The 15,176-nt window shown below is 34.0% G+C and overlaps 2 protein-coding genes across 6 annotated transcripts; one reads left to right on the top strand and one right to left on the bottom strand.

Moving 5' to 3' along the window:
* The first annotated feature begins 1,024 nt into the window (after nucleotides 1–1,024).
* LOC108480902 (uncharacterized) lies at nucleotides 1,025–2,433 on the top strand. Its single transcript, XM_017784032.2, has 2 exons — nucleotides 1,025–1,627; nucleotides 1,858–2,433. The coding sequence occupies exons 1-2, from the start codon at nucleotides 1,111–1,113 to the stop codon at nucleotides 2,244–2,246; spliced, it is 906 nt and encodes a 301-aa protein (XP_017639521.1). The 5' UTR covers nucleotides 1,025–1,110; the 3' UTR covers nucleotides 2,247–2,433.
* A 1,414-nt stretch (nucleotides 2,434–3,847) lies between these two features.
* On the bottom strand, nucleotides 3,848–15,055 carry LOC108483197 (B3 domain-containing protein Os07g0563300-like). Of its 5 annotated transcripts, none has more exons than XM_053030566.1 (11): nucleotides 14,101–15,055; nucleotides 10,743–10,824; nucleotides 10,494–10,589; nucleotides 10,212–10,311; nucleotides 9,229–9,481; nucleotides 8,924–9,023; nucleotides 8,413–8,587; nucleotides 8,162–8,241; nucleotides 4,555–7,387; nucleotides 4,165–4,265; nucleotides 3,848–4,084 (listed from the first exon to the last, which is right to left on the bottom strand). In XM_053030566.1, the coding sequence occupies exons 1-9, from the start codon at nucleotides 14,217–14,219 to the stop codon at nucleotides 7,376–7,378; spliced, it is 1,017 nt and encodes a 338-aa protein (XP_052886526.1). In that variant the 5' UTR covers nucleotides 14,220–15,055; the 3' UTR covers nucleotides 3,848–4,084; nucleotides 4,165–4,265; nucleotides 4,555–7,375. The 5 variants fall into 5 exon arrangements, with proteins under 5 accessions (XP_052886526.1, XP_052886525.1, XP_052886521.1 ...); XM_053030565.1 differs by having other exon boundaries at nucleotides 3,848–4,265; nucleotides 4,555–4,777; nucleotides 7,267–7,387; XM_053030561.1 differs by having other exon boundaries at nucleotides 3,848–4,265; nucleotides 4,555–4,777; nucleotides 7,314–7,387.
* Nucleotides 15,056–15,176: the final 121 nt, after the last annotated feature.

Raw genomic sequence — 15,176 nt, 5'->3', positions numbered from 1 at the left:
TTGAATTTTAAGTTATTAATTAAATAGTTTTGATTATTTGTTTTTTAAGTTGTTGATTTATTATACTAACGTTGATTTAAATAAAATAATATATATATTAGATTTGTTATATTATTTTAATTTTAGAAAATTTTGAGTTAAAATTATTTAAGTTTGAGAGTCGAATTTTTTTAATCCAGTCATTATAGGTTTGGATTAGTTATATCTTTACCTCTCGAACACACCCTTTAAACACCTACTCCTCGGAAAGATCCCTAAATACAAATTTTTGAAAATACTCTTCAATTACACAACCACGTGGATCTTGTACATTAATCATCATATTTAATGTTAACCATCATGTCCTGTCTGAAATGATTAACAAAGTGTCCAATTATCACCCTATTTAGATCTATGGTGATAAGCTACTTGGCCAATTTGCTTTAAGACCATCAACAGAGGAATCACACGTGGCACCTTAATATCATGGTTGACTCTTAGCCCCATATGTAAAAGGAGATCTCTCTCTCCACTACTTACTCACTTAAACCTATAACCATCGTCATCTAACTATCACACGCAACGGATCTTTATCTTACCCTAAACAAGATAAACCATGCTACATCACCATTATTTTTATTTTGTCGGATTAAGGTATCAATATAATTAATTTTAGTTCTAATTATTATAAATTTATTACATTTTAAATTCAAATTATTTCGGTTATTACCCATTTTGAATTAAGTTGATTTTTAGTTTAAGGTTGAAATAAAATCGAGTTTTATAATAATTAAATTAGGTTGTGTGGAGTTTTCGAAACCGTAAGGTCTATCTCCAAGTCAAACAAATACGTCGACTGTACGCCAAATGTGCACAGTACCACGTGGAAAATGAAAGCCCATGTCACCGCCTGCCAACGTGTCGCCTCTCTAAACCGTATCTCCTGGTCCCACGTCAACCTCCAATTCGACGGCCAAGATTTCATCACAAAAACCTTCTTCCGCTTCTCCTATATAAATAGCTTTCACCATCTTCAAATTTCAATCTCCACCCCTTTCCACCTACAAGTTTTGATTTTCTCACCTTATTTTCTCGAGAAATTTTTTTAGCTCTTTTGTTCTGTTATAACTAATGGCTACTCTAATGCTCTCTCTCAAAACAGCGCTAATATCAACTGGAGTCATATCCGTAGCGATTCTGCTTAAAGTTTCAGCTCCATCGGTGACTGAGTTTGTAACGTCTGGTATTCCTTCAATTTACGGTTTAATACTCTCTTTTCTTCGGCCTCCGTACCTTTACCTTCTTATCAACGGCATCATCATCTCTATCGTCGCCTCTTCCAAGCTACAGGCGCAGAAACCAGAGTCTACTCAACAAATTAATCCTTCGCCGGAGATAGTTTCGCAGGCGCTCAAGGTTCCAAGTGAAGTATTTAGCAATGAGTACAGTTACGGAACTCCTGCAGCAACAGTCTTGGTGGCGGAGGAGATTAAGAGAACGGTGGAAGAGGAGCAAGTTAAAGTGGTGACGGAGGCGGCACCGGCACCATTGAGGACTGAATCTATGGAGCTTATTAATTTGATGGCGGATAAGCCGCCAGTGGCGAGGAGATTCGGTCAGCGGAAAGCTGTGAAAGCGGCCATGGAAGGTAAAACTACTAAAACCACTAAACCTATCGCATGAGATTTCAAAATGAAACGATTATGAATATACGTGAAAAGCCGAAATTATCCCTAATATTTACATCAAATTTCATTTTAAATCAAAGTAGAAATGCGGAAATTATTAGAAGTGTACAAATTTCATTTTGCACTATAGATTTGTAACGGTAAGGATGGAACAGTAAATTTGATGGTGGTTGGTGCGAAAATTTTGCAGGGAAAGCCTTGAGAGTGTCGAAGCCAAAACGGCACGATACATTGGAGGCAACGTGGAAAACGATCACGGAGGGTCGTCCGATGCCGTTAACACGTCACCTGAAGAAATCCGACACTTGGGAACAACGCACTCAAAAGGACCATAATACCCCTCCCCCTCCTCTCCCCAACACCATGAAGAAATCTGATACATTCAACGAACACTCCAGGGAACCGCCACTGGCTCGATCCTCCGGCTCAGGAAAACTCAAGAAAGACCCTTCGTTGAGTCAGGACGAGTTGAACCGCCGAGTGGAAGCGTTCATTAAGAAATTCAATGAGGAAATGAGGTTGCAAAGGCAGGAGTCTTTGAATCAGTATCAGGAAATGATTAGAAGAGGGGCACAGTAGAGAATTTACTGACCTCTTGGGGTTAAAAAGTAAAAGGACTCTCTTATTTTTTACTTTTTACCTTTTTTTTAAGTGGGGGTAAATAATTCCTGCTCTGTAAAGGTCCTTTTGACTTTCCTATCCTTCTAGTTTTGTTTTCCTGTAACGTTGATCATTGGAATTCCATGATTTTGTGTAATAGCTAAAATACAGCATATGCCATATTACGGTCTGCATGTCCTTCAAATATATATCAAAGAGAAATAACATTAGATTATGCACGGATTTTCTCAAATTTTATATAATACATATATTTAATTTCTCAAATTCCATTTAAATACATTATTTATCATTTTTTTAAAATAACAAATATTTTTGAAAATATTTTTAAAATATATATATAAATATAATTGATTTGAATTTAATACAACAAATTTTTATTATTCCATTTTTTTACCTATTCCATCAAAATTACATTTAATTTATATATATATTTTTTTAAAAATTATTAGGTAAAATTTTTCACCGATAGTATTTCATAATCTATAGCATGCATAAGATTAGGCCAATGGCGTCCCCAACATGTCAGTAAAAAACCGCTTGCAATGCATTGCATTTATTAATGGTGAGGTTGCAGTGTTACCTTGTTTTTAGGTAAGTGGACATATTGAGTTGTTGTTACGTTGATGTCATTTCATTTGCATTATTTTAGAGTTGCCAAAAATCTTATACGGTGTTGGTTTCCTGCCATTAAATTATTGTAATGTCAAAATTTTGTCAAATATTTGGTCGAGTTTGGATGAATCTGGTTCACATATCTTCAGATTTAGCATCTCAAATATATACATATTTGTTGAAATTGCTACTGTTTTTTTTTTTTTTTCTCTTGGAAGGTGACACATTATTTAGTGATATTAAATAGAAATTTGTTAATTATTTTGAAAACTAACTGGAAGGAAACTTGTCACAATATGATGGATTTCTTTCGGTGGAAAATCCGTTTTTATTTTTTTTAGAAATTCGTAATTATTCTTTTCAAGTGATCTCTAATATTCAAACATGAATTTTTTTTTCTTTTTTGACTACTTAATCCTACACTCAAATCGGTAAAAATATTTTTTGAAGTATTAATGTATACCCAACATGTGTCCAAAATGGTTATCAATAAGGTTTATTGGGCCTGTTGGATCGGGCACAACAAGTTTTTGCTAGTTGGGAATGACCTATGTCGGCCCGGTCAGCTTCCACTTCATATGAATTCTTAAAACATTCTGACCCAACTTGTAACTGAAATTAAGACATAGTTTTGCCATTGTGTAAGGAATACACAGCCTTTCAGGACCCCTAATTGACATGGTTTTGCCATTGTGTAAAGAACACAGCCTTTCAGGACCCCTAATTGACATAGTTTTGCCACTGTGTAAGGAACACAGCCTTTCAGGAACCCTAATTGACATAGTTTTGCCATTGTGTAAGGAACACACAGCCTTTCAGGACCCCTAATTGACATAGTTTTGCCATTGTGCAAGGAACACAGCCTTTCAGGACCCCTAATTTTCCCATGGAAACCAACAAATAGACGGCAACAACAACAACGATCCACAAAAAAGGAGCTTAAAAAGTTCTCATCATAAGCTGTTTTTCTTTTTTCCAAATGCTACTCTTCTCAGAAAACTGAGTTCTTTTACAGTTCAAACACGACATAAAGAGAACATTTATATATGTATATATGCAGATACATTATTCATTTCCTCATGATTTGTGCTGTTATAGATAATTGCACGGAGCCAGCAGCACTCACTTCTTTGCTGTTGGACTGTGTTTTACAAAATTCTCTTTGAAGGAAAGATAATAACAATCTGGCCAAATCCAATAAGTCCCAAGTTACAATCTTCATCAGATTAAACAAATTGTGACTACAAAAAATTGTACATCTGACCTGAATTCCAAAACATTCCCAGTCAGGATACGGAAATCCATAATGGATTGAGCAAGGTACCTACTGCATTACATGTTTACTTTGGTAGCAACTGCATCCCCCTACAATACCAGAAATTGTGCAAGATTAGCATCTGTGTTACCAAATCATAAATTTGGCCTTTTTGTCGTTTAAAACCATCCTCAATTAATCGTTTCTTATAGGTATGACCTGTGAACATAATAAAAAGAACCAACAGTATTACTGCAAACACTCCATTCTTGTAAGAACATTGATAGAATACAAGATACCAGCCAGAGACAAGGAATTCGTATAAATCTCATTATTTAAATTGTAGAACATGTCTATTTATTTATCTCAGCTTTAAGAAAAAAGAAGAAAGGAAGATACCTCAGTTTTTCAGGCTATATAGATAGAATGCAGTGTGGGGTAGGAATCGGAATTGAAATCTAGCCCGACAATTGTCAACCAGTCGAACAGCTTTTCTTGTTATGTCATCAAAGTGGAAAAACGTACGAGTGTTTGACATGCCAAGGATACTTCCTCTTTTTGTCCATTACGAAGCGAGGTATCTTTCATATGTCCTTGAACCTACTCTGACACAAAAATGTAACTGCCATAAAAGAATCCACATTAAATCAACAAATGGCAAAAGGCTTAATACCTGACAAAGCTATTTGTAACTCCCATAGTCATACAAATGTGACCTTTATTTTGTTCTATATGACTTTTAGGATTTTTCCTAGTTATAGGGTTCAAAAACATGACCATCAAACATGATACATACACAAAGTAATAAACTTCCAGGTCCAAAAAACAATGTAATATGACCAAATATTATCTGGTTAAAGACTGTTTTTTCATTAGTTTGCAGGAAATGTCTTAGATATCATTAAGCAATGTAATATGACCAAATATTATGAATTTACGAGACAGATTATGATGTATGCATGTACAAGCATGTGTAGCTAAATAACTGATAAATATAGAAAAAAAAATCCATTAATAGACTAAAGATGTCAAAATACTCTCTGTTAACAAATTTCCATATATGATATCAGATTATAGAAATCGCAGACAGATAAGGAACTTAATAATACTTCCAAACAAAGGCATTAATTAATGCAGTGTGAAGTTTATTACTAAATATAGCTTACTGAATTAATTGCAGAATAGATTCCTGAGTTTTGACATTTAAGTATAATAATGGTTAAACTTGATAGCATTACTAATTATAGATTCGAAACAAAAGAAGCCAACTCAGTATGTCCCACTACTAGAATTTTGATGGAAAATATCTCGGATTTAGATCATTCACAAGTAACAACTCAGTTTGAACTAGCTTAATTACGATGCAAGCGACATTTTTCAGTTGCCGATAATGAAGGTTTCCATCATCATTCTGACAGAATATAAGCTTTTGTCTTCTTATCATTCATGCCAATCACTTGCATCTTCCGTGACAGGAGCTACAAAATTTACGGCAGGACGAAGGCAACATCAAACATGAGTTGCACGTCGTCTTCAATAGGTTCATGTATTATTGTTCATAAGATATCTTAACATAATGCATTTTAAAGAAACTAAAACTAGAACGAAAGGTGAAAGGAAATTAGCAAATCATGACATGAAGGAAACTAGTGGAAGGGTTCCGGCAAGCAATCCTATGAATAAAAAAATCCATATTTTTGACTCAATATATCTAGAAATTTGTTATGTTATATTCATAGTCCAAATAATCAGTGAAGTATTAATGTGAATTCCAATTTCTTCAAGCTTAAAAGATGAACCGAAGAATCCCTTTTGTATTAAAATCAACCACAAGACTTGAAAAGATCTTCACTTCAATCTCTTTCCATAGGATAAAGAGAGATCCATGTTGGATTTTTCAGAAAATTGTATACAGAAGTTTCCTATATGACTGCAAAACTACAAATTAAGCCACACAAGGCTACGAGGTCTTCAACAAATATACATTTACTAAAAAACTTAATTCAAAACAAACTTAGAGATCTTTCTCATACTTGATTGGTGATTTTCTATATGACTGTAAAAGTACAAATTAAGCCACACAACGCTACGGGGTCTTCAACAAATAATACATTTTCTTAAAAGCTTAATTCAAAACAAACTTAGAGATACTCTCATACTCGATTGGTGATTCTTCGGGCCCTGACTAGTCTAGATTGACCCTACCTTCTTTTTATTGAACTGCTTACATACTAAAGGTAGTGAACTTTTTGCATTCTAATCATTGTAGTTAATATGGTTTTTTACCATTAGTTTTGATGATTCTAACACTTGAGATTTTAGATTTTATTCTAGACCAAAATTAAAACATCAGCTTTCATTTCCTTTCTGAAGATCAATCATCTTACATCAAGAACATATTGTTTGAATACATACACTGTACGATTGTGATATTTTCAAGCTTTGTACTGATTTTTGTTTCTTTTTTCTAAAATTTTTCAAGACTAAGAATTAAAGCATACTCTTCTTTCCACACGAACATCATAAAGTAAGAAGACATATTCTTCAAAGTGTTATTAGTAATAGAGCTACAGTGAATTGCTCCGTTCTTTGTTGATTACTCCTAAGGTTTGAACACCAAATACATCATTCCAATTAAAAGAACTAAGATGCTCAAAAACCTTCAAAGAACCATCACATAAATATTTTTTTTTCTTTGGGGGGAGGGCGTTGGTAAATTGCATAAATATAGCTCAGGGCATGAACCAGTACACCTTTTAATACTTATTGGTGTCAAGTTGCATGCAATTTGAGTTCATGGCAGAGTATCACGATTTTAGGACAAGGATTATTAATATAACTACTATGGTTCAATTTTCTAACATGCAAGCAAATTGTTTGAAAACAACCCTAGGGTACTGCAAAGTAGCATACCAAGCTTATTGCAACAGTCACTCTGAAGATAGACTAAAAACAAAAGAAACATAGTTTTCCAGCCACAAAGAAACATAATAATTTTCCAGCCACAAAGAAACATAATAGTTTTCCAGCCACAAAGAAACATAATAGTTTTCCAGAAACATAATAGTTTTCCAGCCACAAAGAAACAAACTTCCTTGATTTATAACATACTAGTTCGCTGACCGATGACAGCATGTATAAAAAGGAACTTCCAACACCTTTGATGAAAAGCACCAGATTCAGACTACTGGCCTTTGAACGGTAAAGTCGCTTTCAGACATCAAGTTGAGCTCTGCAAAAGAAAGTGTGAAATCTTAGGATGGTAAAACAACCTTTTCTTGACAAACATGAAACCCATAAACACATCATATATCAAGATTATAAACCGTCAGCAGACAGGCAAACTACTATTCCCTACCCATGTTGAAATTGTTCGCATCATGAGAAATACAAACTATTCTACTGAGTTGAAAGATTGAAACAAAGAAGACATAGTGACAGCATTCTACACATCAAATAATACTCAAAAGACTGAAACAAAGAAGATATCCAGTCCTTTTCTTTTCTGAAGGTAATTAGTAAATGAATGTTAATGATTTGTATTAGGATGAACTTGAAGACAATATTCATGATATAAATTCTGGATAAAGGGGCCAATACATATGTCTAACTGCATTTCAAGAATTTTCATTACCTTTTGTGGATTGATACCATCATTAAGGACCTACTGTGAAGTCAATACTAAAGAAATTTAGTCTCATTTTCTTTCCTTCTGATTAAAGCTGCCAACACTAAGTAATGCTTTATGCCATTCATTTGGAAACAGGAATTATGGTTTTTGTGTTGTTTCTTTTACTATTATTACCATCAGTATCAAAGCTATCATATGATAATCCTATTTTCAGCCTTACCCTAGCATATAACTGACCTTGGAATGAACTGCATCAACCATTGAACAATTGACATATTATAGATTTGAAGCAGATGTATAAATGGATACCAGCAAATGCAATTACCAGGCACGGACACTCTAAGAAAAATAAGTTGACTGAATTAGCACGCATACCTTCTGAGCAGATTCGGGAGCCTGATATTTTTTGAATCCCATGAACAGCTTTTCATCTTCCTCTCTCTTATAAAATGTAACTGAAATTTTGATCACTCAAAGTCACTAACTAGTTAGCAACATCATATTTCTCAGGTGAAACAAATAAATCTTCAAGCTTTTTTTCTAATCAAGTAAATGTGGAGAATCTTTGATTATTTGATATTATCTGTTCCATGAAAAGGGGATCATTAGACACTTATATCATTTACCTGTATCACCTGCTTCCCATTCCATCATGATCATGTAATCCTTGAGGCCTTCAAGGACATACATCTTTCCATTAGTATTTGACCAATAGCGGTAGAAAACTTCCCAGTCATTTCCTTTTGTATCTTGCACAGTGAGGAAGATTCCTTGTTGCCCCGAAATCTTTGGGAAATAAGCCTGCAGTAGTCTCTTTCAATACAAGAAATACATCTATTCTTTACCAGGAAAAAAAAATTAAATATGGTGGATATGCTGTAGCCAGATTAGATCTCATATATAATGTATTTAATATATATACATATAAAGACCAAATTGCAGCTAATATATAGCTCAAATAGTTAAATGCAAATAGCAGCAGTACTAGTAATAATAATAGAAACTTAAATTACAGTAAATGCAAATAATGCATTAAAAAACTGCTCAATCACAATCTCCATCAAGAAACTTAATTTATTTTCCAATGCATACAAATTGAAGAAATTAAAAGAAAAAAAATAATCTGCAAAAACTTACCTCTGCACATCTCTTTGGTAACACAAGGCGCCCATTCCTGGTGTCCACATCACTAGCAGTCAATTTTTTCTCAAACAAAGGGATAAGACTTGATTTGGCCCTGAAATATGATTAAGACTCAATTTCTAAGACATCAAATTCAATATCAACAGGATATTGCATTAAAGCTATATCAAGCTAAATATTAAAGTAACACAGTAAATAAATGTTAGACTACTACAAATATCATATGGTCAGACAACCAATAATCCTTCAAAAAATAAGGTAAACAGCACAATAGATATAAAGTCAAGGTTAGGAGTTACTGTCTGCATATTTCCCTAAGCTCCTCTGGGCTGGTCTTTGGCGAGTACCTCGCTTGGATTTGGTGCTGTTTAGAGGCATCTTTCCGATTCTTGCGACCCTTCTTCTTACGGGACTTTTTGGTTCCAGCAGGTGAATTCACGGAGGACTCTCCTTCAGTTTCTGCTGCAGGAACTGCTCCGGAAGTAGGAGTGCCTATCTTATCAGGTGAGGCATTGAGTGCAACAGAATCAGGTGATGCAATTGGATCAACCCCTAGTTTTAGTTCCAGCAACATGAGTGAAGGAGTCAGTTTTCCTTCCCACTGGAAACCATATAAATGACAAGCTATATTGCTGTAAATGCTGAAGGAGTAAGATAAAATTATGCAACTTCCACAAGCAGTCCTTGATTTCTTATGAATAAAAAGGATAACAAAAATACTCTTCCTATCAAGAACACTACCCACAATCAGTTGGACTTTCAACTTTAGGATGAATTAAGCAAATCATTTTAGCCTATATTACATTTGTTTGCCATGGGAGTTTTCCACAATTAGCATTTCATTTGATTGCATAAGAAAAGAGAAAAAGACAAATTTGTGCAGAACTAAGAGCCTTAAATTTCCCACAATCAGCTGGACTCCAACTTTAGGATGGATTAAGCACATCTTTTAGCCTATATTTTCCCCAACTAAGATTTCATTTGATTGCATAAGCAAGGCGAAAAAAAAAGGATAAACTTGTGCAGATCTAAGAGCCTTAAATTTTACAAGTGCTATGAAAATTGTAATATCTCATTCCCCACCTCCTCCCGTCCCCACCTTACAACCAAAAGTGAATACTTTGGATGAGTGTTGAAAACCTTTTTCCTATTCCTAGGAGAAATTTATGAACAATCTATATCAGACTTCATATTTTCATGTACGCCAGTCCATCCCCACTATGAACAGTATTTAAAAGAAAAAATAGTTCACTCCAAAAGGTAAGATATATTGAAAATTCACCAGTCACGGTTTCCTCTGTGTCATCCGATGCCTTTGGATGCGAGTCCGATGCCTGCATCTCCTCAGGGTTCGAGAAGGTTGGTGAGTTTCTGTGCAGCGCCTGAAATAGAAAATGTTTTTTAGACTTTGATAACTTCTATTTTTATATGCTCATTTTAAGTTTGAAACATTTATTTTAAGGATAATGGCATATTATATAGACTGTAATTCAGTATAAAATATTAGTTAAACACGAAAAGGGCATGAAAACAAAGATAGAATGGCCAGATAGTTGACTCTTACGAGAGCTTCATTCAAGCAACACTCCAGACATTTCACACCACCAAAGTCCAATATTGCATATGAATGAGCAGCCATGATACATCCACAATGAATTCCCTGCAGCAAATGGAAGAAAATTTACGCATTAGAGAATAAAGTTTGCAGACTCGAAAATCTAAATAAATATAAATAACCTGGAGAGAAGTTCTTTTCAATCACCTACATACCTGGGAAAAGAAAATGCAAAATTGATAAGAATTTTCATCTTACCTTGTTACAAGAATCACATTCTCTCCAACCAGAGGCTTCAGGATGAAAAGTCTCACAGAACCTTCCTTCGACAAAAGCAGAACTGAATTTGCAAAAGACAGAGTCAGTTTGTTTATGAACACTACAGAGAAAATGAACTCAAATTCTTTTTCCAGGCTTCCCAATGTTACTTTCTTGAGAACACAAATGATGCTAAAATAAGGATACCATAATCAAACAAAACCTAGCATAAAAAATTTCTAAGAACCAAGCAGATGCATGCGCAAAAATTTAACATAGAATCCATGATGTCAAAAGCAAAGCCTAAGCTCAAGCTTTAATATTGTAAAAACACGAAGAATCACAAGTAAACCAATGTGAAAAGAAACAAACTGCCACACAAAAATGAAATGCAGCAATCAGGCGGAAGATGTCCACTGCAGCAACCTTATTAACAATTAACAACCTGTTCTAGAAAATAGGCAAGCTATTACAAATAAAAAGTATTCTATGCCATCATTAGCATGCAAGAAAATTCAGCCAAAGAAATTTAAGATAATATTGATATATTTATCACTTTCATAAATGATGCGTTTTAGTTTACAGCATTAAATGTTGAAGCATGTGGCGCACGTGCACAAATTCTAACGCATGAAGAGACAGTTCACAGAGTAAGTCAGTAGTGCAAGTAAGGGAAAATGATCAACATAATATAATAACTTTTATAGCAACAGCGTGTGTAACGCTACTAAAAGCAAAAGAAATACGACGTCGTTTCATTATCTAAAGCCCGCCTCGCTGCTCACTATAACCAAACATATATTTGACAACGCACCAAAAGATTCCAGAAAGAATGCTGAAAAGGACTTTTTCTTGGTTTTTTCTAGTAAGACAAAATTAAACCAACTATGACATACAATCATCATTTTTACCGAAAACATCATACTTTTGAATCAATTTTCCTAAATGTTTAGTCACTCTTAACGGTAAATAGCATTAATGTGTTGCCAAAAGACAATTCACATTATTCAGATTGCCAACATCTGTACTCAAGCAATAAACAGATCTGAACGCATCTCAAAGTGTTTACCTTCTCATGAGAGACTACTATCGATTGGGCCTCTTAGATTATACTTAATACAAGTAAAACGGTTACCGTTTTCTTGACACCATTAATTGTTCCATCATTTTCGAATGAATACCAACTTGATCTCAATATTCGAAAAGCCATTTAAGTCAAAACCAAATACTACATTTTTATCGCCTTAAAAGATGCATACTAAAATGGAATGTATCATTACAATGAAAAGCTTTCCTAATAATCATATGGTAAACAGCTATCTACTATTTGGCAAAGAAAGAGCACGAATAATAAAGAACATTCTATAAATTTATATGTATAGAAGTCCCAAAGATGTTCGGTGCCTCTTAACAATTCAACCTATAACATCAATATTTACTGGCCACACCTAAAGAAATTTCTAGTCCAAACACTGGTAAAGCCAGAATTGTGGTTCATCGTTAGACTAGCCCATTCTATTAAATCTTTAGTGAGCTTTACAAAAAGCTCCATATAGAAGGATCTCTTCTATATGATTACGTTTTAACATAGAAATACAACCTACATGAAAGGAGCTTCTCAAGATATGAGAGACAGTCTTCTTTATCCAATTAGTTTATGAAATAAAGAAGATTATTACGAATAGAGTGAATTATCATCATGAATCAGTGCTTGATGTCCCATATTCTATGCAAATGCCTCAATTTATATTCAAAGTTATGAAGAAATTGTTTAAAATAAACTAAATTATTTAGGCTTTGCCACATTTTATGGTGTCCTTATCTTTACTAACAAATACCATTTAATTTCCCTGTGAATTGATGATTATAAGTCATAGTCAATCTAGAAGAACTGTTTTCTTTATATTATTATTGTTTAAATTATGCATGCACGGACAAGACACATCATGAGAGGGAAACTAACCATCATGTCCTGCCTTCCTGAAATGCTTATCACAAACCAACTGTTCTATTAACAAATTTCTCAAATAAATAAACAAATGTAAATGAAATAAGGAAGGCTCACACCACCAAAAGGAAAGAGAAGCGCACTGATGAAAGTATCTTATTGTAACAAAGGAATTAGATGAATGAGTTACTTAGGATGAACATAACAATAATGGAATAGAAACAGAGCTTACTCCATAAATTTGTTATGTGATATCCTATTTACAACTTATTCTAGAATTTCCTGTTACTTTCTTTGGTAGTTGAATCTCCAATTCACCTTGGTCGCCGATATGCCAAGAAGCAATAGAGAGTATGTGAAGACAAAGAATGGCAGCAAACACCAGGATTTCTTGACCATTTTTCTTCAGCTTGCTCTTTGAACATAATCCGCAAAAGGGGAAAAGAAAGGCAGAATTGACAAATGGAGGGTAAAAAGCCCCCGCAAAACAATACCAAACCTTACTATAGAATTTAGATTAACAAAAAGAAACACAAAAAGAATCCATGTCACCAAAAGGCATAGCAGATCTCAGCAATTAAAATAGGCCTAAACAGCCAAGAACAAGAAAGATAAGTTGTGAGCAACCTGAGGGGGGCTACACTTCAAGCAGGGGAAGAAATAACCTCTCTATGCATCATATTCCAAGAAAACAAAAACCATATTTAAGCACAAAGCAATCAGAGAACAGTTTATGCCACAAATTTAACTTCTTTTCTTCAGATCAATCAAAGTTAATGTGGCCAATTTGTTTTAAACAACAAATCAACATGAAAATTAGGGAACCATACGCCTCTTTCATCCCAAAAAAAGCTTTAAGCTTCATTGCTTCAAATCGAGTTGAAAATGAAACAATTTCATCTTCTTTTTCACATTGTATCCTCATGTACTAACACAACTTTCAAGTTCTCACATAGTAACACCATAAAAACTCTCAAGCTTTTAATCCTGGCGACAAACAAGGAAAAATGTAAATATGTAAGTGTATTAATTATCCATCTTCCTGTTCCTGATATGTCATATGTCTGATAAATAAATACAATACTAAAAGATAAAAATTTTAACAATAGAGATTTACGTTGGAATTCCCTATGTTATAAACAACAAATAAACAAAACAGAAAAGGAGACAAACCCAATTTTAAGTCAGGAGGCTTGGTTGAAAATCTGTATTAAAGAGTTTTAAGCTGAACTTGAAGCCACAACAATCAAAAGTGAAAACCAAAAACAAAACACAAACTTTATCTAATCCAAATAGAAAACATCAAAACCCAACAAAAAGAAACAGACACAGTCAGAAGTGAAAAGAAAAACAACATGCATTGGAAGACAAGTGAGATTCAAAATGAAAGAAAACGTAAAAAAAGCTTACCCACAGGGATGGCAGAGCAAGGCGAAACTGCCGTCACGAAGCTGCCAACCCGAGAAGAAGGCATCAGATTGAGATTGACAATGGAAACAAGTTCCGATAAAAACTGTAGGAGCAGCCATTTCACTCAAACAAACAGTAAACCAAAAGAGAGCTTTTGAAAGGATTTCTTTGCTGTTTTCTTCTCTTTTACAATGATATGACACTTACAAGAGTGAACATAAAAAAGGGTATTTGAGATAATGACAGTTTTTTAAGACTACAAATATTTGTCAGAATTTTAGTCGCACTGACATCGACATAGATACGCCCTGGCTATGCTACTCTGCTCCTCTTCCTATCATTTTTCGGTTACTCTTCCACCCTTTCTGGACCGTTGGATTAATCTAATGGTTGAGAAATTTTTATTTTATTATAAAAATTTGACTCTTTTTTTGTCTATATTATACGTGTCTTCTTTTTTTGAATTTTGTTTCAGTAACGCTTCAGGAGACCAAGTGTGAACCAAAAAAAATATAAATTAGTAAAAAGAACTACTTTGGTTAATACAGATGCAAAATATCTATTAACCTTAAATACATACAAGTACAGCTAGGATAAATGATGAATACAGATAATTAAAATGAACTATTTATAGTTAATACAGATTTACAATACCTGTTAACCTTAAAAAGATACAGGTACAGGTAAGATTTTAGGTGTATAGTGTATTGCCATATATGTAATGGTTAAGGGTACAGCTAGGCATGTTTGTAGTGGATTAAACCTTTGCTGGTTTTGAAGCTTTTTAAGAGACACGGATTCCTCTTCCTACGTCAAACAGGTGTTGGCCTCGACGGTTACATGCAAAAGATGCTTCAGCCCCTTTTCGGCCACCTATTTCCACAGCACCTAATTTTTGAACTTTTCTATACAAAGCAAATACGTTACGAAAATATGACATATACACTATGAAAATACAACATGACAAATTGTATATGACATTATAATATTGTTTGTGAAATTTAAAAATCACGTAAAGTTTATGTAGAACTAATGAGAGTAAAATCAAAAATCGAACTCAAACTCAGACAAAACCA

Source organism: Gossypium arboreum, chromosome 1, assembly GCF_025698485.1.
Source record: "Gossypium arboreum isolate Shixiya-1 chromosome 1, ASM2569848v2, whole genome shotgun sequence".
Lineage (NCBI taxonomy): Eukaryota > Viridiplantae > Streptophyta > Magnoliopsida > Malvales > Malvaceae > Gossypium > Gossypium arboreum.
The sequence above is the reverse complement of the archived record's forward strand: the minus strand, read 5'-3'. Positions and strand labels throughout refer to the sequence as shown.